The following is a 23537-nucleotide window of genomic DNA, read 5'->3' as shown; positions in this document are numbered from 1 at the left end:
ATAATATTTTTTTCAGATGACATTAATTACATGAATAACCAATAATGCTCTGAGAAGAAATAAGAAAAAAAACGTTTTGCTATGATGGTTGTTTCTTACAGTAGTTTATTCCTGGGGTCCACAGGGACCCCAGTCAGTAGTCCTTGTATGTTAAAAATGTTGGGAAGATGAGGGTTTAAGTGCTTTATAATAAAGAGAAACACAATGCAGCAGTACAGTAAAATACTAAATGTAGGGAGAAAAAACAACATTCTAGTCTAGCTGAAAGCTAACAGAAATAGATGTGTTTTAAGCTCTTGCTTAAAAATGTTCACAGAGGTTGCCTCCCTAATATCCAGGGAACTGGTACTCCACAGTTTGGAGAAAGGTTCATCTTGAATTTTCACATGTCTGCGGTTTTAAACATCTAACACTGAAAGATCCAGGTGAATGTGAAATGCACACAAAACAACAGGGAGTCTGCCATATAAGCTGGACCTAAGACATTTAGAGCTTTCTATACGGGCAAAGGGACTTTGAAATCAGTTCTGAAAGATACAAGGAGTTGTGATAAGTTCAGCTAAACTGGTATGCTCTCTTGTCTTTCTTTTTGTCAGGAGTGTGACAGCAGAATTTTGAACAAGTGACAGTTGCCCCTAAATAGACTTTTCAGGAAGACCAGTTAAAGGTGCAGGATGCAATCCAGGCTGAACAATATACTATATTTGGTATTTGACATTTGCTGGCTTAAGAGGGATTGTTCCCTGGCATTATTTCTTAGATGAAAGTGTGATTTAAAACTAAAGCTACAGCATAACATGCTAACAATTGGGCCTCGGCTGGAAACTTGTTGATTTGATCTGGTGGACCAGAGATCCAGTGCATCTCTTTTGGCCTCATTTCCAAGCATAAAGTTATTACTAATCTATTTATTGACTGTGGTCGTGTGCTCTACAGAAATGTACAGCCTAACTGTGTGTCATCAGCACAGCTGTGGAAATTGACATTATGTTCTCTGATTGCATCATCAAAGGGCAGCATGTAGAGTAAGAAGATGGGACCAAGTTTTACCTACCAAAATGTTTAGAGCGGCAACAGTTAGTTGATTGATCGATTAGTTGCCAGCTATTAAGTAAATCGCCAACTATCAATCAATCGTCTTTAAGTCATTTTTTAAGAAGTAAACTTCCAAATTCTCTGCCTCCAGCTTCTCATGTGAATATCTTCTGGTTGTTTTAGTTCTGAATTTGACAGTGAACTGAATATCTTTAGGTTGTGGACTGTTGGTCGGGACAAAACTAGACATTTGAGGATGTCATCTTGGGCTTTTGGAAACAGTGATTGTCATTTTCCCTTTTTTCTGACATTTTACAGTCCAAACAACGAATCGATTAATTGAGAAAAAAAATCAACAGGTTAATCGTTAATTAAAATGATTTTTAGCTGCAGCCCTACAAATGTATCTAAATGCTGCATTTTCACCAAAACCAGTTTAAAATACATTGAGCAAGACCAAGCCATTTCACAAGGTGAGATGTGAAAATTTGATAATGCACCAAATGCAGCACTAGATTTAAAGGAACTCAATCTGGAACTATTACAGCACATTGTACATCCTCAAGTACTGAGCCTCTGTAATTCTTGATAAAAAACAGATGCAAATAAATAGAAAGAAGCAAAAAAGGCACCAAAATAAATTCCGAGTCAAGTGACAGTTTTTAAAACTTTTACCTTCCTTAAAGGAATAATTTTATATCTGATGATATGTAATATTTTTGATATTTTAGATGAGAAGAACAACACCACTGTCATAGGAGATGTTAGCTTAGCTTAGCATAAAGACTGGATGCAATGGGAAGCAGCTTGGCTCTGTCCGAAGGTAACAACATCTGCCTACCAGCAACTCTAAATTTGACTAATTAGCACATTACATCTTTTTTGTTTATTCCACACAAACAGTGTAGTTTGTTGCGTGCTGGAACAATTTCTTGGCTGTCATTGTTGTTCCCCCTTTCTTGCGTTTTTTATGCTAGGCTAAGCTAATTGCTTGCTGGCCCTAGCTTTATATTTGTTGTACAGAAATGAGAGTGGTATATTGATCTCTTCCTCTCACTCTTGGCAAGAAAGCTCAGAAGCATTTCCTAAAATGTTGAGCTACTCCTTTGATAATTCACTTTTAAAGGGAAAAAAAACCCATTATATGACAGTGTAAGAGTGGCAGTATTCCAAATACAGTAACATTAATAAAAAGTTTCAAGTATTATCACATATTTGAGAAACTGTTGTTTATAATTCATAACAATCAACATGTTTATGTAAATTATATACATGAAGCTATTATTCAGATATTTTGTCTTACACATTCAGATCATTATCACCAGGATTTGGCATTATCTTTTTCACAGTTACATGGCAAACTTTAGAGTCCTGCTTCGATAAATTTCCCCCTGATGGCAGACAGTCATATCCCACCCACTCACAGTTTAATGTGTGTGTGTGAATTCCCACTTTAGCTACATGCCACACCCTGGCAGGCACTTACACCGTCTGTGTAGGTGCCTGCCAGGTGGTCAGCAAGGAAGCTTGCAGTTTTCTCTCAGCTGGTGTACTTTTATAAATCTATTTTAAAACGTAATCTCTTTGGCCAAGTTAAACTTGTTCAACCAGATACAGTTCAGTCATAATGACTGCAACCAGCTTCCATTAGCATAAGAAGATTTGAAAGAGGTTTAAGGCAGCCAGTCACACTTCAATAGGCAACCTTATCTTACAGGCTTAGGAGTGGGAGACAATTTGTAATTGCACAAACAAACATAAATAAAGAGAAAAAAGGTTAGGGACTGGTGAAATGCTTGCAGTGTTCTGCATAATATCTCCTCTGGCTTGTTAATGTGATTCTGGCTGTTTATGTGTGAAAGGGCTGCTGTCAAACCATGTTTTGACATTTCAGGCAGTTGTCCTCACATGTTGACTACTGTATGAAATCAAGCCAAGACTTTTGTACTTGTACAGCCTGTGATGATGTGTTTGTTGCCAATTCTGAAATCTGATAATTGCTTTAGTATTAGGCCTACAGGACATTAGCCAATTTGACTGCCTCTTATTGATTTGTCTTGATATTTAGTTTTCCTGTTCAATTTAAGATTTTGTTTTGCTAGTCTTTGGTTGCTGAAGCCTAGTTGGTGGATGTTCTTTTATCATTTGTCCAATTATCACAGTTTGAAAACTAAACTGCACTGCCAATTCAGTGTTTCAGCCAACATGAAAACCAAGAAAAAATGCAAAAGATTATAGTATTTAATTGACGTGCTTCAAGAATTTGCTTGCATCAAAAGCAAGAATAATAAGCATTTAATATTAATACTATTATTTTGAGCAACTAAATTTTATTTTGTATTACTGAGAAGATGTACTTGAGTGTTTGTTTTTTCAGCAAGGTTTACCAACGGGAGCATACATAATTTTTCTTCTTGCCAAAAGGAGGTTATAATCTTTCTCTATATTGAGCTTAATGTCCAGCTCCTGGGTTCTCAAAACCTTCCATGTCTGGAGCATTTGTTAAGTTTATCCATGTTTGGTAAAGAGATTCTTCTTCTCTTAGGGAAAAAACTTCTTCTTTATCTCTGCCTTGAGCAAACTTAAGAAGCAGCTGCTCAGTTCTTGAAATGCCTCCTTCATCTCACAGCCCTTGAACATTTACGTCCTGCTCTTGGGTACTCGAATCCAAGTTTTGTTGTGTTTTCAGCACCTCCATTTTCTTGTGGAGGGCCTCCTCCTCTTCACAGATCTTGTGTTTGATAACCTGATGCATTGCCTCTCCTCATCTGCTTCATTGAGTCCTTAGTCAGTCATCTCATCTGCCTCTGCAAATTGGAGAAAGGCCAGGTACGCAGTCAGTTTCATTTGAACTGTTGGTTGCGTCTCTGACTCACTGACTTACAGTGGATAAAATATTGTATTATGTTGTATTCTCCAGTTCCACTTTAGGATCCTCCTCAAGGTCCATCCGAACGTCTCTAAAGTATTTTTTGTTATGTTTGAGGCTGTCTTGGAGATGACTTTGCTGTGAAAGTATGAAAACGCAAACATCTATCCTTCTCTGATAAAATAATCCAGTTCTCATGTTTAAAGCGAGAGGCTGTCATACCTTGAGTAGACATATTTGAGTATAACTCCATGAAAGATACTGTAACACTTGGCGCTAGACCAATGTCATGTTATTATTGCTATAATTATCCAGACATTCACGTTTGTGAGCGCCAATGTCATTTGTCTGAGGCGAACAGGCATAAATGATCAGTTAGAGATCAAATGGAGCGAGAGTTATTTCAGGGTGAATGAAAATATGATACAAGAATTTAACTCTGTATTGACTGTCAAGGATAGGCTCTGTCAATACTTGCATAAAAGCATAGAAAGGGTAAATGAAATTACTATATGTACAGTATGTTTTACAATTATTGAGCAGCATGGCTCAATGGTTGTCAGAAACTGTTTTTCTTATTTGAGGTTTTAATTTAATTCATTGCAGCAGCAGATATTCTAAAATAATAAAAAGTCTCTGCAGTATAGGGTGCATGGTATGCAAATTTGGTTTTCAACATTGTACTGTCAAATAGAATTTAGGAATAAATGTATAGAAAATTATTTTTATGGTATGCAAAATAGCTATAGTACAGCAAAAGTAAGGCCTAAAATATATCGAATATGCATTTTTTAAAAACTTCAGTCATTTCTGCTCCCTTTGTGACTTGCAGGTTCCCTTTTCTGCTGGAGATACTATTGAACAAAAAGTGCTGGAGTCATATCAAGAATACTATATTTGAAGTAGGTGCTATATTCAACAGCAGTGTGGAAACACACTGAATGTGCTGTCGTTTTGAGTATGAAGTTGGCCTTATATCTTACGTCAAATACCGTATATATGAAAGATATGAAATAGAATATGATATAATATATGCATGATAAAGTAGGCGTAAACAAAAATAAATTATACTATGCAAACTCATGCGGAAAGGAAAAATAAAAACAATTTTCATTATGGAGTATAGTACAGTATAAACAAAATCTATGACTTAAATGAAGAAAATGTTACAGAAATGTACACGTCAAAGAGCAGTAAGGGTTAACCAGAGGAATGCAAAAAATAGGCCTCAGACCCCTTATCAGTTTGTCAATAATCATTGATAGTTGTGTAATAAAAGCAACAATATTTATTGTGTTTTTCATCCATAAAAATGCTCTGCACTTACCGAATACACCAGAGCCAAGTTTGAAACCACATTTATATTGATTGGTGGCTCCCTTTTTTTCACCACAGTTTAGAATTCTGAGGAACATTTTGTTGTGATGAGATTTCTTAAAATTTCTCATCATTAATAGCCAATCATTCCCATCTGTCAGAATGGAAACCTGCAGGATATAAACATAGATGTACAGTATTTGAATATTTATCTGCTGGATACAGACAATTTATTTATCGATATTTTTGTTCTTACATGTTATTTGTTAAAATTTCTTATTATCCCATCCTTAGAAGAAAGCAGTATGGGACAATAACTACAGAAAATTCAGCTTGTTGCACATTAAGGAGGAGGAGGAGGTGGAGACTGAAAGTGATCTATAGGTTCATTCAATTAAGCCTGCAAAACCTTTTTACCGTTTTATCTTGCCTGCCTTCCCCGCCTTGATTTTACTTCCTCAGTGCACCATTACAAACAACCCTGTTCTGGACACTGTGATGCATGTAGTATGCTGCATATAGCATGTTGACATCCCTGTTGTACAGTCAGTGTAGACCTCCACCAGCGCCTTTCTGTGATGGACAGGCTGTGGAGGAGGAGGAGGGGGGTTACTTTGCAGTTGTTTCATGAAGCGAGCATCACATCACACATCCTGCTAAAGAAACATAAATAAATTCATGAAATACATAATGATAGGAATTGTAACACCCTGACTCAACCTAAGACGACATAAGACAAAGAATTTATTTTCCCTGACAAATACCAGGATGTGGCATTGCCTACATTGCATGGATAAACAGAGGGGCTGTTTTTTTCTTTAAAGCTCAGCACTGCGCATAAACTACTGGCAGGCTGAGTTCAGCTCTGCCAAGCCACCAAGCCTTCCTGTGGTGAAGTTCTCTAACGCCTTGAAACCCGCAGAGTGTGTTTTTTTTATCGGCAAGCTGTGTTCCCCTCCTGGGTTTCCTTTCTTCTTCACTGAGTGCTGTCCAATAGAGCAGAAATTCCATAAAACTAAGGCTAAGATTTTATTTTAGAGCAGGATGAAGTTAATTTGGCTAGAACAATGCATTAATGAGATATCACCTTTTTTGTTATTGTTGCCGCAGACACGTCTCTGTGTTTGCACTTCTTTGATTTTGTGTGTTTGTTATGCAGTTCCACATTTTTGTTACGTGTTGCCTCTGTTTTCAGTGTGACTCAGTGTTGTTACATGAACAGCTGCAGAAGCTTCTGAATAATTGTAGCAGCAGTTGGAAAGCAAAGAGTCAGTTTGTTCATTTTAACGTGAGGTAATGTCGTGTCAATAAGCAAAAAAAAATAACCACTGCATTTTAAACATGTAAAGTTCTCAGCTAATCTGTGTTTTTAAATTAAAAACATTTTTAAAATTATAGCAGCAAGCAGTGATAAGTGGGGTCCAAGCACATAATTTAACATACATGTGTTGTGCGCCTTTTAAACCACAGAGTTCACAACAGATGGACAGAAACAGGAGGATACACACACCTTTGTGCCAGGCTGGATTTGAACAGGTGACCTTACAGTTACAGGATAGGTGTTTAGAACACTAGACCATTGGGACAAAAAATGTTAAGGTTTTGGTGCCCCCTTTTGGCAGAACATCCCAGGACTGCGCAGCGAAGCTTGGACCTGACATCCGTACACGTGCACCAAGTTTGGTTACAGTAGCTTAAGCCAATTTTGATTCATGAGCATTCATGTAAAGTTAAATACAAGTTCAAAAATGTATAATTTCATGATTCAATATTCAACAGATGTATCGAAATTTCTTTAACAACTTAAGATCAGTGAAGTTTGTATATGAAGTTTTGGGACAATTGGCCCAGCGGTTTCTGACGAGATGTCGAAAATAGGATTTTGAGAAAATTGAGAAAAAGTTACAAATTTGACATTTTTAGATTTAGAATTTTGACTCTAGACCAAGCCATTTTCGAGATAACTGCAAAAACGTAAACTTGATTCTTACAACGCCACTTTGAGGTCAATAAATGTCATTTCATGTGCCTGAGTAGTGGGTGGATTTTGCAACTCACCTGCAAATTTTTGTGTTTCTAGGTCTTATGGTTTTTGCTGCACAAACACTTTTAGCAGAGAAAAATATAAGTTAGAACAAAAACAATAGGGTTCCATCAGCTTTGCTGCTTGGGCCCCTAAAAAAACAATACAGTCAATGTCTCAGTGCTCCATCTATGAATGAGAAAAAACTGTTTGGCTGCTGTTTCATAAGTGTTCTTTTTTTGGCTGTTGTTCACCACATTTTGTGTTTCAGAAGACTTTAATTTAACAGTGGGCGCCTCCATTACTTGCTCACATGAGTTACACTTTAAGAGAGGCCTCACATTCAAAACCGTAACTTTGATTCACTCACTGAAGTTCTCATTTTGGATTTATAGCGATGCATTTTGGCAAACAGAAGATTTCAAGTACTATTGGTGAGACTAAGAAGACGTATGGGTGAGAGAAATCCTTCCCCAGCATATTTCTCTAATCAGCTATTTTACTTTATTTATGTCAGAGGAAATGCACTTTATTAAAGAGTCCTGAGAGCTTTTAGTTTGTCAACATGCAGCTAATCTTTTACCATTTCACTCAGCACTTCTACATTTCAGATGAAGTGCTGAGGAGTTAAAAGTAGTTGAGAAAAAAAACACATCCTTACACAGTGGGCACAACTTTTTGGTTGGGCTGAAAAACCTGCCCACTTGCTGTCTAATCTTGCCTGCATTGATCAGACCCCCTGCTCATGCACGCTGAAGCTTCCAGGCTCAGCAGGTCGCTGCAGCCTAGCAGCAGAACTACCCTGGGTTTTCATTTATGGTGAAGAAGCAAATGATGCGAGAGTATAAGCCCTAAGAAGAAGGAAGCCGTTTCAGATGGCTTATCAACCAAGCTGCTTTTTCCACGCAGGGCTGTTGTCTCAACATGAGGATCCCAATAAAGTCAGACACTTGCCGTTCTGCTTGAACGCCGTAGCTGTAACATGGAGTATCTGCTTGCTGTCAATTTGAAATGCTGGCGATGTGATGTTCACAGATCACTGGTATTACACTCTGCCAAGGTAACAGAATGTCGCCATCAGTCACATTAAAGCTGAACTCTATAACTTTAAATTTCAAGAATTACATGTTTAAAAAACGTACTGAATCAAATCATTTTAATACCCTACAAGTACTTAAAGCAACGACAGAAGATGTTTGAATCACATATCCCAACCTTCAGAGGAATTATTTACTGTGATTTCACTCCCTCCGTGTAAATCAGGTTTTATCGGGACACCAATAGTTTATTTTCTGCAAAGTGATATTGTGAAGTTGCTTTATAATTTATGATTGCAGTGACCTGTTCTCCATGGGAGAGCCAACAGCTCTGACTTCAAACAACCCAGCTTCAACACAACATCTGGTCTACGAGGAAATGTTGCCTTTGTTATTGAAGTGATGTAAATTGATGTGGCAGACAAAAGCCACTGTACATTACATATCTCTCTGAGGTGGTATTGAAGCGCACGAGGATTTGCTCTCCTGAAGGCTTTTGTTGCTTTCGAGTGAGTTGCAGGACGATGTAATAGAAATAGACAATTCTTTCTTTATTAAATGTGTTAAATGATGCTGTTTAATCTGGTAATTTTATCAAGTGAAGTTTCATACTTAATTCTATACCAGCCCCCAGGGTCTTTGAATTTTCTCGCTAAGCTTGCTTTTTTTTTTTAACGGGAGTGTTTTTTATTCCTTGAAAGGTATTCATTGCCACACTGTTAATACTTCTGTAGTGTTAACATCTTGTAGGCAGATGTTCTCACACATTCCCTCCCAATGAGTTTGTCTTACTGAAGGCATCACAATTAAAGTCTCACTAATTTAAATATCATTATTACCCCAAATCTAGATGTCCTATGAAAATGTGAAATTCAAATCTTCAAGCTGCTATAATACATTTTCTTATATTTTAAATGGATCATGACTACTTCTGTAGCTTGTAGTCACAAACCCTCAGAGAGTAATGACCCGATTCTGCACTTCCCCTAGGGCGCATTTCAGCCTCTTTTAGCTCATTGTTTTGGTTTTACAGTCCACAACTTTACTGTCTTGATTCATTCTGACTGCCCTCGTCAGCATCCAGATGCAGCAGGCTGCGAATAATCTCTAGCAACTAGCTGCTGAATATAGTGGAGCATTTAGCAGTTAAAGAGCCAGATATTTCCCTGTGGAGTTGGTACAGATCAAAACTGGACTTAGATTCATCATGTAGACACAAACACAGCTCCAAATGAATACTAATGTTTCTCATACGCTTGTTAACATGTTTGCTATATCAAACTTTAAAACGTGATATGTTAGTGTTTTGTTTACGGCCGTTGTGGTGCCCACAAGTGGGAAAAAAATCAATTAATGTAGGTTTAAGGAAAACAAGGCGTGAATAAATTTCTATCTCAGTTGCTCACTAGATCTATGATTTTTACATTTTTAAATTTAAAACAAATGAAAACACATCTGTTTACAGAAACAGAGTCCCCATCACTTTGGATTATCTGCAGACACTGACAGTGAGGTCAACAACAGTGTTGTTTTTACTGTAACAAAGTAGTTTCAGTCATAAAAGCTGTTTTAGGAAAGACACTGTTGAATTTTTAATAGCGCATTTTCAATGCTGTGCTGTGTGAACCACAAGCAAGACTCCATTTACCTCCATCATATGGGTAGAAAGCAGAAATCTCAGAGTTGCATATATCAAAATGTTGTTAAATAGTACCAAAACTATGGCTGTATACCACTATGGGTAAATGAGAAAATATGATTTTTTAAATTTTATTTAAGTGAACTGACATTTTAGGTGTGAAACATTAACTTGTTCTCATTGCTTATTCCTGTTCAGGATCAAAGGGGGCATTTGGCAAAAAGTAAGGGAAACACTTTAGACACATGACCAGTTTTTAATGTGTCATATTTGTCTTTTTTATTAATATTCCAGTCAGTAACTCCTGTAACAATTGCTTTTATGGAATCATCCATCTGTTTAATTGCAGTGGCTAAATGTGATGACAGTTTTATTGATGAGGCAACTTAATTCCAACAGCTGATAAGGCTGGATCAACGGCTTGGTGAGAGTGGGAATGAATTGCAATGTGTGCTCTGTCGCTCCTTTCATTTGTCTCAGGTTTTCATCCTTCAATAACAGACCCCCCCCCCCTCGCCTCTGCATTCTTGGTACCCGTACCTCACCCAGTCTCCTCTTCATACAACACCTTCATTTCACACCAGTAATCTCTTCAACCTAAGCCCTTTAAGTCACCATTAAGCCTCCATTCATTCTTACATAATGATCGAATTCATCCCAGTCCATTTACCTCCAAGGTTTAAGATTTACAAAGGATTAGAGGTTGAAAAATCAATTTGCTTGCTCTTGGATGTCAAGTAATCCAGTTTGGCGATATGTTGGTGCGACTGCAGTCTAATGGGATATGCACTGCATGGTAGCTGACATCAAATGTGACACTGTTGTCGAAATTCAAAGGGAAAGATATGCTAATACATATGGCATTATTATTTAAATTCAGAAAGTAAGTTATGCCATTATCTGGTGAATGGTGCAATATTTAAAAGAAGAGCCTTTGTCCAGTTCATTTCAAATAGCGATTTAATGGCTTGTGTGACATGTTGAACTTCAAACACCTGTTTCACACAGAATAATCTACAAAGTGAATATTGTATCACTGTATTGATGTGTTAACTGCAGCCACGGAGCTTCACCTTAAACTTTCAACATCCCTCGGAAACTTTTTCAGGCTGCAATTTGCTGGATTCAAATTACATATGACTGTAGTCCTGGATCCTACCCAAGTAAATGCATAAAGTTAATTGCCATACAGAAGGGGGGTGTAATTTGTCCTAATTTTCAGGCTGCTGTGGGTTGTTTTATTGTGTATGACAGTGTCCATGAGGGTATGACTTTTGGAAAGTGTAAAGGCCATTTTGTTGGAAGACCATAAATCTCTGCAACCCGGTCTGGACAGTTGGTACTGCAGCTATAACAAACTGGACTATTTCTGAACTAGCCTCATATAAAGGATTTTATACATTCAGCACAAAGTCACAGCAGAGTTAGAGTTTCATTAGTCAGCGTATTCACAACGAGGGTAAATAATTAGGAAATAAACTAAAACTAAAGTTTCAATTGCATTATTCTGTCTTCAGAAACTTGTGGTGTCACAGTGAGGACACAAACTTACATGTACAAGATGGCGCATAAAGTGAAACAAAAGAGAACAAAACTACACATAATTTAGGGCAAATGTAAGACCTTTTAGGACAATGATGTTTATTTTACTAAAAAGTTAATATACTGCAAGAACATAAGGAGTTATGTACCAGTAAAATTATTTCATTGATACTGGAATAAACAGTATCAATAAAGACAATCAGAAAGTGATTAGCCAATATTTAAGGTGGAGTACTTGTGGAATGGTGTTTTTGTTATTATGTGAGGGGTATAAAACCTACATCAGAGTTGCTGTTATTATATTTTGTGGTGTTGCATCAGCACAGTATATCCACAAGCAAGTGGTTTCAGCCAATTAGTTATAGTTTATAGTTTTTGAATATGTTTTTCTTGCCAAATGCTGGAGTCAGTTGCACATAAGTCACCTGGAAGTGTCTAATGTGTGCACAGTGTTTGTCTATCACTGAGGCAATTTGTTTCAAGATGGGCCAAGCTTTTATCTAGCAGAGATGAGGACTGACTTGTTTGATTTGAGCGAAAACCTAGAAGAAAACACTACAAGGGATGCTACAAACTGTGTGAGAAGGGCTTTAAAAAGCAGTAAAAAATTATTGTTTACATGATGGAGTCCTTGCTTTGTACAGGGAATGTTACTCCGAACACTCAGAACACTTGATAATTAGAAGATAGGCATGAAAAAGCTGAACGAGATGCTCCGAGAGTCCTCCCAAGAGAGCTGTATGATCTGTAGATTTTATGATTGCACAGTGCAAGAAGGGCATTGCTTGAGCAATTAATTTGTGTAAAGGGTGAAGGGTGAACAACTGTTTTTGTGTGAGAGACTTCTGACATTTACATTATGATGACTCGCTGAGTAAAATACATTGGATTCGTGCGTCTGGAATCAACGTGTAAAAGATACAAGTGAAATTTTACAGTTTCTCCTCATGTCATTGCCTCACTGACGAAAAAAGAAAATACAAGTTGAATGTATGTACACAAGAGGCAAATAGAAGAGTCCACAATGAGCCATTCATTACTATCTGGAGTAATTTACAAGACATATTGAAATCAACAGCTTGTCGGGTATTAAGTAAAGGCCTGTGTATACGACTATAACACTTTTTATGATCCTCTTCAAAAAAAGATGCCCACGATATTTATGAGGCCTTTGTGTGCCTGGAATGAATGATAGCATTGACTTATTTATTCATTTAGTCATAGCTTAGCAGTGGTAGCATTTGCTGGTTCTCCTTTGGGACTTAAAAACATTGTAGCATACATATGCTATCTGTTTATCCTCGGAGAATATGCACAAGGCTTTAGACAAACGGGGCAGCTGGGTTTTAATAAAGCTGTGTCTGTCAGGTAATTTAAAAGACATGAGCATGAACGTCTTGGCTCTTTCTTTCACTATGTGACACTTTTTTCAAAACTGATGATGCGCTCCTTCGAAGCTAGTAATCTGTTTTATCTTTTTCGCAGGTGATCCTCATGTTGACAAAATACTATGACTTCAACTCCGGCAGAGTAACGGAGAGTTCTTTATGGAGGTAAGATCTTCTGCTAGTCTGTGTTTGTGTGGTAACACAAATAGATGTCGCATTTATAACAAAATGACTTGCATAATGTTTAGTGATGGCATAATTCTCCAAAGCTCTTGAAAACAAAATATTCTGTTATAAAAATCTAGGAGCCTGTGTGTTTTATCCTGTATAAACCATTTTATGCCATCTTGTCTCTGAAATGTCACCAAGGAACAGAGACCAGTATGTATTTTGGTGACAATGAATGAACTGAGAAAAACAGTCCAATTTTTTGAAGGCCAAACATTTATTTTCGAGGACATCTCTGGTTCTGAAAGAGTTTCATAAACACTGCAATTGTAGATTTTTTTTATGTCCTCAATCCTCCATTAAAGTTATAAAACATGAAAATTACAAACATTAGAGTATACAATGTTTGTAACCCAAAGTGTCAATAATGATAATAATATCTCATCCCCTTGCCATACATGCCACACAGGATATTGTTGTTTATTTTAATAATTAGAGAAATCTCCATTCATCTAGCAAATTGCTTTATGACTTCTGCTGTTGCAATTTTCCGCCTGCCTGATATGCTTAATGATACTATTAGCATCTTAACTAGTAGGTGTTTCTCAATTCTCCGTTACTCGCCACAAAAGCCTGTTTACTTTATCCTATAATTGAATTTTAGGTCAACTGATTATGGGACCACATATGAGAAACTTAATGAGAAAGTTGGGCCAAAAACCATACTGAGCTACTTGTACGTGAGTCCAAACAACAAGAAGAAGGTAAGTTTCCACATGCGTGCTGTGAAAAATCTTTATTGAATATATCTGTCAATATTATCATTGTACAGCAGAGATAGTGTCATTTTCACTAAGTAGCAGCCCTGCAGGAGCCTGCACCGTGCATGTGTTGTTGGCAGCGCACTTCACGAGCACACTTAAGCCCTGCGGAATGGTTGCTGTCAAGGTGGGCCTCTGATTCCACCGTCTCCTTTCTTGTCTTGTCTCAGATCATGTTACTGACTGACCCAGAGGTGGAGAGCAGCCTGCTCATTAGCCTTGACGAGGGGGCGTCCTATCAGAAACACAGCTTAGCGTTTGATATCCTCAGCCTGCTTTTTCACCCCGAGCAGGAGGACTGGATCTTGGCTTACAGCCACGACCAAAAGGTAACACGTAGCTGTCAGACGGCATGAAATAAAAACTGAAAATATGACATAAAAATCTCTGGGTGGGAGTAAGGGGTGTTGTGTGTGGTTTATTTGCTGCTTGTCTTGCACTTGTTAGCTCAGTATGAGTGTTCTGTCTGTTTCTGTGATTATATTACATCACAAGCTTGGTGGATTACAACAAAGTTTATATCTATATAAAATGAACACAGGTTGTTGTCATGGCTGAACCATTAATTTTGTTAATCGCGTCTGGCCTCCGTGGTCTTCATGGGCAGAGACATCTGCCACTTAAGCCAAGGCTGCAGTTGCCAAAACAGAGGCAGCTGATCACCTGCTCCCCGAGGTCACAAGGTCTGGCTGCACACTCCAAGTTTAAATGGATGTGTCCTAGACAGCAAAGGGGAAATTTAACAATGGAGACACGTCCAAACAATCCACACATACACACACACACACACACACACATACACACACTCTCACATAATTGTGAGCATAAACTCACACACACCCTTCATTACTCTTTGTGAGAACCCTACTGTCTGTTTTACTCAACGCTACAGACATCAAACTTGGCCTTCACTATTGGAAGACTTGATTTCAGAGAGAAAAACAGTCAAGGTCTGAGAAGTGAGATAAATGGTGCAGGGAGGAAGATGAAAGCTTAGTTGAGAGCCATCGACGGGTCAAAATAAAGACGCTCTAGAGAAGTTTGCCTTCAGGTCATCCTGTATGTCTCTGTAAAGCTAAATTTCATCTGTGTTTTTCTTTTTCTTTTATCACTGCTAGAATGAAATTAATCTTAGCTTGGTTTGATTTTCCATTTATTGATTGTCCGTCACGTCTTTTAAAAGTTGTAAGCTCCTAGATAAGTCAAAATGATGTTGCTAATCCTTGTAAAGCTCAGAGCTTAAGATGCTTGCTGCTCGATCATTACAGTATGCCAAGATGACTGGCCTTTTGAATGCTTGGACAAAAGTCCAACTTTGCAGTAAAAAAGGAGACTAATGGCTTTATGGCTTGAATTATTTATTTTATAATACCAATTAGGGTGGAATCGTACTGAGTTACTGTAAGTAAGTGAAAGGAGACTCCTTGCATTAAAATGCATCTCGTATCCAGATATGATTTAACCTGATTACATTTATACCTGATATTAATATGTGTCTCCAGTGTCCACAATGAGATCCACATCCTCCTCTCCAAAAAAACAAAAACAAAACAAAACAAAACAAAACAAAAAAAGATGGGAGCCATCTGTGAAGCTCCACTTTTGTATGGACTTTTGTTTGCTTTTCGAAGCAGGGGAAGAAGCCTTCTCTTCTTGACTCCATCCAAGAGTGTCTTTAATATCCGTAGCTTTCTTGCTGCTTTCTTGCTAGTAGCTTAGCTTTGCTAACCGGCTAATGGCTGCTACCTCGCTGGTTTGCAACATTACGTTTTTCCGTCCACATAGTTGTTGTATGTGCATTGACAGCTCAATTGCATTCACACCTGTGTTCAGTGTGGTCACAATGCATCCCTGATCCAATCAGATCGCATCACAGTCCATCCTCGATGCATCTTGGGTGCATTTACACCTGTACTCTCATGTGATCAAGCACTGTCTGATTGTAATCCGATCACCCAAAATGCATTTTAATGCAATGTGTAAAGGGGGCCCTAGATTTTAATACAAAAGCCAATTTGTGTATTAAAAACCCCCTATTCTCAAAACAGATGGAAGGGATCAGAACAGATAATCTTTACCATTTTGTTTTCTTTTTTATTTAAAAAACCTAGCCTCAGAGTATCAGTGCATTGTATTTTTACAGAAACTGCTGAATTTCCTCATAACTGATGCATTTTCACATAAAGTATGCACTCAGTAGTGCAGTATTCAAAACAACATCGACATATTGACTCCAAAAAATCTAAAATTCTGACAGCTGCTTGATAATACAGTTGGATATAAATCAGCAAATAATTCTCTTGGATATTCTCACTTGGAAAACCATTATTTCTACTGTAACTAATTTGGTTAATGCTTTCCTCTCCTTTTTCAGCTGTATGTCTCTGTTGAGTTTGGGAGGAGATGGCAGCTTGTGCATGACAGCGTCGTCCCCAACAGATTCTACTGGTGAGATCACAATCAATCATTTGCAGAGCGTTTGTCTTTTGGGGAGAGAAATGCTGCAACATATTGATATACTCTAGTAATACTATGAATAATAGACAAACACAGAACAATTATACCTTAATAAATGGATTTAAATGGATTTTTCACACAACAGTGGTACAGAGGGGAGATGCCTTCGCTGTACATATTTACATATGCCAGAAAATGTTGGATGATTTCTGCTCACCATTCTGACAACTTTTCACAGACTCTGTTTAGAGCTCTGACTCACACTGCAGCAACATTACGTGTTTCTGATCAGTCAGCAGCTCATTTAAAGTTAACAAAAACACAAAATGTTTCTGAGTCAGATTTGAGTGTGAAAAGCACTTTTGAGAATTTTCATGAAATTTCTCGAGTTGATGACATTTATTATTGAAAGTAGAAGCTGAAATAAATGACATGCCACCCAGTCTTAAAGAGGTAATCACACATTTTAAAACCACTGCTTTTATTATTGAATGCTGAGTTAGGTTTTGTGGTAGGCAGATCTTGTATTGATAAATAATGTATGTTATCTTTTTTTTTTTTTTAACATAATGTACTAAGCGTCTAGTTTACACATACCTATTAATATTTGATCTGCTGAAGGCATTCTGCTTGTGAAATATTGTTGGGATAGTGCTGAGATACAACAGTGTATTACAAATATAATCATATCCAAACATTATCCATCAATCTTTCATTTATTTTGGATGATACCTGATGTATATTGTATACAGAATCACAACTGATAGTGTGGTTTCAATGGGAAAAATTCTGGGTGTCTCTTTGAGTGTTTTAGTGTTATTAGCTGCTGGGTGCGAGTACAGGAATAAATGTTTAATTTATAATGTTTTTTTTATAGTTGTTGGCTACAAAATCCTTTTCACACATGTTTCCATAGCACTAAAAAAAGCAGAGCCGCAGATTAATCAAGGAGGTTGGAGAGACCTACAGTACATCTTTTTGCAGATGTTGCATTAATCTGGGAAAAATACTGTGACCCAACATGTTAGCAATGTTACAGTACATAAAAATCACTTAAGGGAATAGATAGATTTTAGTCATAAACAAAACACTGAGACTATCTCTTTAATGTCTATTCTCAAAGAGAATGTGGATATACAGTATGACAATCATTTCTTGTTGGGGTTGTTGGGGCAAATTTTTGCTGATAAAATATGTTAGCACTTCCTTTTGTCTTCAAGGAAATAAGTCGACCAAAACATGCCAGAAAAAACACTCCCCCCCACCATCAGAGAGCCACTATGAAAGAATTACTTTCATCACATCCTGCACTGCTCATCTTATCTAAAAAAAAATATGACAAACATGATTTACAAAAACATGTTAACGTGCAACCTCGCTAGGCAGACATTGCGGTATGTGTTATGGGGTAACACAGTGTAACATTGCAGGGGGTTTATTTAAGAGCAAGGGCTGCTGTTCACTGATAGAATTGGATGAAGTATTTGACAGAAAGTCCATTAAAAGAGATGGAGCTGTGAGGCAATTACAGAGTGCTGAGGGAAGCAGGACGGGGGCTTTTTATATTATAGTTCAGACACAGTATGGAAAATGAGAAGAAACCCATCTTCTGTCACAACCACTGCTATTAATACAGCAAGTGGTCACTCCTGTCACTCTGCACTTAACAGCAATCATGAAGAATCTCCGTTGAAAGTGAATGAAATGGCTAAATACACCTTGCCCATAAAGTGCAGTTCAGGTCAGATGTCCTTCAGGCCAGTGTTTATAGATAAGGATTTTGTATTATTGCTCCTGAGAGAACAGTGCAGAACACAGCTGCATCTTTTATTTCCCATGTTCCCTTACAAAAACAAGATGAAAATCAAAGTCTAAATGTAAACCATACTGCGCCTCTGGTAACAGAAAAACAGAAACAATTACTGTGAGCTAAATGCATGTATTGTGTGAATAGTTTTCTTATTTTTCTTTGTTTTTGTTAAAATTATTTGCTCTGATTCACAATAGCAAAATATGCCTTATTGGGAAATAGTTGGCTTTCTGCTTCAATGCCTTACTAAGCCACCTGATGTCCAATATAAATAAAAAGGAAGTTAATATTAAAAGGCAAATGCTTTGTGACCAAGACTACACATGCTGCATACTTCATACAGCACAATTATTGGCTCCCCTTTTTATTAAATTTGTGAAATAAAAACACTTTCAACACTTCAAGACTGGGTCGCACCAGCTGTTCGTAAATCCATTAATAAGTTTGTGTAAGTCCTTTGTAAGTTAGTCTAGTTTTTTAATCAGGTTGCATCATTAAAACTTGAGGAATGTCTAATCAGTAAATAACAAACTAAAGTAACAAAACTGCCAAAAATAACAATCTGTATATTCAACTGAACTCCTAATCCTTTGTAACTGTATATCGCTTTGTTTTTATTTATATACATACATTTATAGATGTATGTTAGAGTTAGTCGTATTCATGCAGTTTGAAATGAGTGAGAAATATCTGATTATGCTAACGCTCATCTCACCAACACTATTTAGCTAGCTAGTCACCTGGACATTGTTAGCATTATGATTTGTAATCTGAGGTATACTGTGTTATTTTTGTGAAATGTAATTTAAAATGTTACTTGTTAACATGGTTATCAAAGGTAGATAAGTAGACCATTTTTCATATCTACCTCTTTAACTCTTCAGTCCACTGTAAACAAGTCGTATATTGGCAAGCCGTTGGTTTTGTTAGTTCAGTTGGCTACACAGCCGGCAGTTATTAGGCTGTAAATATTTAGTAGCTAATCTTTTGGGAAAATAAAATAAAATATAATCTAAAAATCTTTCAAATGACAAAAACTTTAAATGGAAAAAACTGAAAACATCTGAGAAAGAAAAATCAGCCTTAGTCTGAACTGCTCACAATTCTGAGCAGGTCATAAACTGTGATGAGGGGTCACAAGCAGACTTAATTTTAAGTGGGCACAAGTGACAAAAGGTTGGGAACCACTGTCTTAAATGTTGGTATATGATGTCTATACTAATGCACAGATGAACATTTGCATAAGCAGAAATCTAATATTTCTCAGATGTTTGTCACAATGTTGCAGGTCCAGACTGGGTTTAGACAAAGAGCAAGGAATGATCCACCTGGAGATCAGCGTCACTGATGGACGTGAGTAATAAAGTGATGTTACCATGGCAACCCACTGAAAAGTAAATTGTCAGAAAACACCATACTAAAGCACATAAGGTCAGACCACCTTCTCTCTTTAATGTGTTAGTGTACAGTATGTTATCCGCTATTGAAATGAGAGTAGACATCACATCAAATTACCAGCCTTTGTTGTGACTCGTAAACCATAATTTAAAAAATTGAGTGAGAAATTACAGCTATTTTTCACTGTATGCACCAAAACTCTCCTCTCCATCTGCACTGGCTGTGTGGAGACTCTTCATACGATTAAGTTAATTCATTTTTCAAGGGCCAGGCTGTGACTTGGCTCTTTTCTTGGCCGCAGCGCAGAGAGGGGGGCACTTCCATAAGGCCTCGTGTGTTAATGCCTTGTCCCCGGGGAGATCACCTCATTTGGCTGATGCTAACACATTGGGACAGCTCTCGCTACTTTATCTATTAGTGAGAATAAGGATTGGCCTCCAAAATTTTGCCTCTATAGCTCACTTAATACCATCAGCATTTGTTAAACCTTGATTGTGCACTACAGAAGGCTGTTTGTTTTTCTCTTTGTTGTATTTTTAGCATTCATTTCTTGCTTACCCACAGGGTCACAGTACATAACTTGTAAACTTCAGAATTGCTCTGATGGAAACAAGGGCAAGCCTTTCCCTGGATTTATCATCCCTGATTCCCTGGTGGTTCAGGATGAATACGTTTTCATCCAGGTGGGTTTTTATCGCAAGGTCTGGCTTCATTAAAAGACAATTAAAAGCTGTAAAACCACTGCATCCAATCGCATCTTAATGTACAGTCATGTCTTTCATTAGCTAAAAGGGCCCATTATCCTGGGAAAGGATGGCATTAAATTGAAATCAGTGTTGTGTATTACTTCAACTCCACTCTACCATAATGCCGAACATCCTAATTAGTAGCAAACCCAGAGTTTTTGATCACGATTTAAATTATTTGATACATGCTGCTAGCAATCAGTGTGCACAGTGAAGTTTATGAATATTTATCTGAAATGTGATGAACTGCAAATTGCACTTTATTGCTTTTCTAGGTGCCAGTAGGTGGCCAATCTGTCCATTATGTGTCCTATAAAAGAAATGCTTTCTACCCAATGAAGCTTCCCAAGTACACTCTGCCAAAGGTAAGATTACTGGAAAGGATGCAGTGTTTGATCAACTGAGCACCTGCAGAGGAGCAAGTAGCAGAACAAGTGCAACATTAATTTGTCTGTGAAACACTCAATTTATTCCTTCAGGCTATTTTGCAGTGTCATGATGACTTACTGTGGATGATTTTTACAAATGATTTCAAGTAGGGCTGTTCCCAGTTATTCATAATGCTTGCTGACAAACCCATTAAATTGTTTTCCTCACATTATTATCCTCCTGAAATTTGATCATTTATGCATAATTATATGTTCAGATCATTTGTCTATTTAACACTCATGCATAGTTTTTTAATCAATTACCCTTCCAGTTATATCAACAGATATTTACTTCAAATTGGCTCTGGAGTTGCACATTCATTGTTACCCAGAACTCCAAGAGAACTTTTTGAAGCAGAAAACTCCATTTGCATTTGCACAAAACAGTGTTGTGCACTGGACTCCATTTACTAAAAGCACAGCAGGGGGGCTCAGTGATTTGAGAGACTGTGTCATAACAACAGGAGAGATATAGTGCCCACAGTGTTGTTTCGATCAATCTGTCCATTCATCCATCCATCCATGTATACTGTCAAAATTTCCTTGAGAAGGACACACATCCTTCACCTCGCCTCACCCTGAATAAGAGATTCAGTAAAATTAAATGGAGCCTGTCTTCATTTTTAGTGCATGGCATGACACGCCTGAGGTCTAATCGCTGCTGATCCTGACTGAATAATGTCAAGAAGTGATGAATCAATAGCTTGCTGCACTGGCTCTGTGACTACTGTTACGCACGCTACTATTCAGTCATCCTTTTTAGTCAACTAAATGCGTATTGGCTGCAGTTGACTAATTTATAGAAAGCCTGTTTCTCAGCCGCCTGCATCTTCTGTTCTCATGAATTTAATATATTTAGGACTTGCAGATAATCAGCACGGATGATAACCAGGTGGTGGCCGCGATTCAGGACTGGCACCAGAATGACTCCTACAACCTGTACATGTCTGAGTCCAGAGGGCTGTTCTTCACCCTGATGCTGGAGAATGTTGTGAGCAGTGGAGGACCAGAGGGCAACATCATGATAGACCTCTATGAGGTAGGCAGTGACTGTGCAGTTGGGGGGTGGTGCTGTCATCTGCTTACATGTTTTCAGGTTGGTCAGGCATGCCAAGCTGGACCAACTCAAATCACTGACCTGTTTTCATAACGGCTGCAGTTTAAAGAGGAGTGTGTCATGTTCATGAATATTAACTACAAAACTAATCAATTTTTTGTGCTCTTTGCCCCTTCAGAATGCTGTAACTAATTTGTGCAATAATCAATGCAGTTATACATGCATAGTTATTTTCTACTGTGCAAAATGAAATACTTCCTACACTCAGTGCTATATTTGTGCAAACACATTCAGTACATTCCAATACTTCCAGTACTTAACGTATTATACATTTTATCAGCGCACAAAAGATTACTGTAATTAATCGATTCACAGAAAATCAATCAGTAATATTTTGTATAATTAAGAAATCATTGAAATAATTTTTCAAGCAGAAATGCCAAACATTTTCTGGTTGAAGCACCTCAACTGTGAGGATTTGCTGTTTTATGTTATTACAGATTATTATTTATTATATTATTGATTATCTACTATCTATCCTCAGGTTTTGAACTGTTGGTCAGACAAAAGTGGAAAACTGAAGAGGTCACTTTGTGTTCTTAGAAACTAATGGCTAATTTTCATTATTTTCTGACATTGCACTGACAAAATAATTGCAAAATAAATAAAATAAATGCAAAAATAATACATTTGCAACCCTACACTTAATTAACGTATCTCTTAGCTTTATTCATCAGTCCGGCATCGATCTGGGCTAACACCTATAGAAAGATAAACACATTCACTCCTCACATGCAGTCTCCACTCCCCCCTAACTGCTGTTTGTTTTTTAACTGTGAGAGAAAACTGGAGAAAACATGGGGAGAACATTCCTGTTTTGGGAGAGTTCTCAGCCAATAAAACAGACAGACTTTGACAAATAAAGTACCAGCACACAGCCTAAAACTTTCCTGAGAGTTATTCTTGGTTCTCTGCCGTGTTTTCCTTAAGTGTACTCTGTGCTAAGATGTCTTGGATGTCCTGAGTCACCATAATGGAACAGATGCCGGCATGTTGCAGTTTATTCTGCAGCATTTGAGCATCTCTCTCACATTCACATTCTGGCTGCTTTCATTACCTTTTCTTTTTTTTTATTACCTTTTCACAAAAAAACCATTTAGTAGGTTTATGTAAACCACCATCTATGCACAAGTTTAGGAAACACTAGTATCACTTACAGCCCATAGTCAAAAGGGAGGCAAAACAGCAGCTTTAACATGTGCTCTGAGCATGTTATATCTGTGTTGACAGACATGCTATGAGGTTGCCGTGCCTGCACATGTATGCCTCGCTCTAAATTATCCTCATGTGCAGCAAGCAGCAAAAGCATCACAAACACCTAAGATAGCCATCAGCAGTGCTTACTCTCACTGATCACTGACCTCCACACACATTTTATGCCCAGAAATAGCTTTTATAGCTGCAACGACTGACCAGTAGAGGATTTAAAATGACAAACATTTGTGCTCTCTAAATAGAAGAGCAATGTGAACACAAAGTGAAAGCTGCACATGAGTGTCTGCATCTCCGTGCACATTAAGACAAAGAAGAAGAAATATCTCAGGGCCGTACCGTATGTTGTTTTGATATGTTGTGATTCTGCAGAGTCCTGCAGATGGTCCAAAATAGTGCTTCCTGTCAGAAAAACCAGCACTTTCAGACATCTCATCTTCCCCGAACTAGGCCTTCCGCTTTACTTAAGTTTGAATAATTTAAGGTTGTTTTTTTTTCCTGTCTTTTTTGTTATTTTTCCCCATACCATT

General features: G+C 37.6%; 1 protein-coding gene across 2 annotated transcripts in view; it reads left to right on the top strand.

The window, feature by feature from the left end:
* Positions 1-23537, top strand: part of LOC137197143 (VPS10 domain-containing receptor SorCS1-like) — a 44835-nt gene that overhangs the window by 2428 nt on the left and 18870 nt on the right. The window contains exons 1-9 of one of the 2 annotated variants that reach the window (XM_067610319.1): positions 1779-1858; positions 12948-13015; positions 13683-13782; positions 14010-14168; positions 16214-16287; positions 19395-19459; positions 20069-20187; positions 20526-20615; positions 21538-21717. In XM_067610319.1, the coding sequence (XP_067466420.1) occupies positions 1826-1858; positions 12948-13015; positions 13683-13782; positions 14010-14168; positions 16214-16287; positions 19395-19459; positions 20069-20187; positions 20526-20615; positions 21538-21717 (888 nt within the window). In that variant the 5' untranslated portion in view covers positions 1779-1825. Of the gene's footprint in view, positions 1-1778; positions 1859-12947; positions 13016-13682; positions 13783-14009; positions 14169-16213; positions 16288-19394; positions 19460-20068; positions 20188-20525; positions 20616-21537; positions 21718-23537 lie in introns of those variants that run through there. The other variant, XM_067610318.1, reaches the window with a different exon arrangement.

The sequence above is a fragment of the Thunnus thynnus genome, chromosome 14, assembly GCF_963924715.1.
Source record: "Thunnus thynnus chromosome 14, fThuThy2.1, whole genome shotgun sequence".
Lineage (NCBI taxonomy): Eukaryota > Metazoa > Chordata > Actinopteri > Scombriformes > Scombridae > Thunnus > Thunnus thynnus.
The sequence above is the reverse complement of the archived record's forward strand: the minus strand, read 5'-3'. Positions and strand labels throughout refer to the sequence as shown.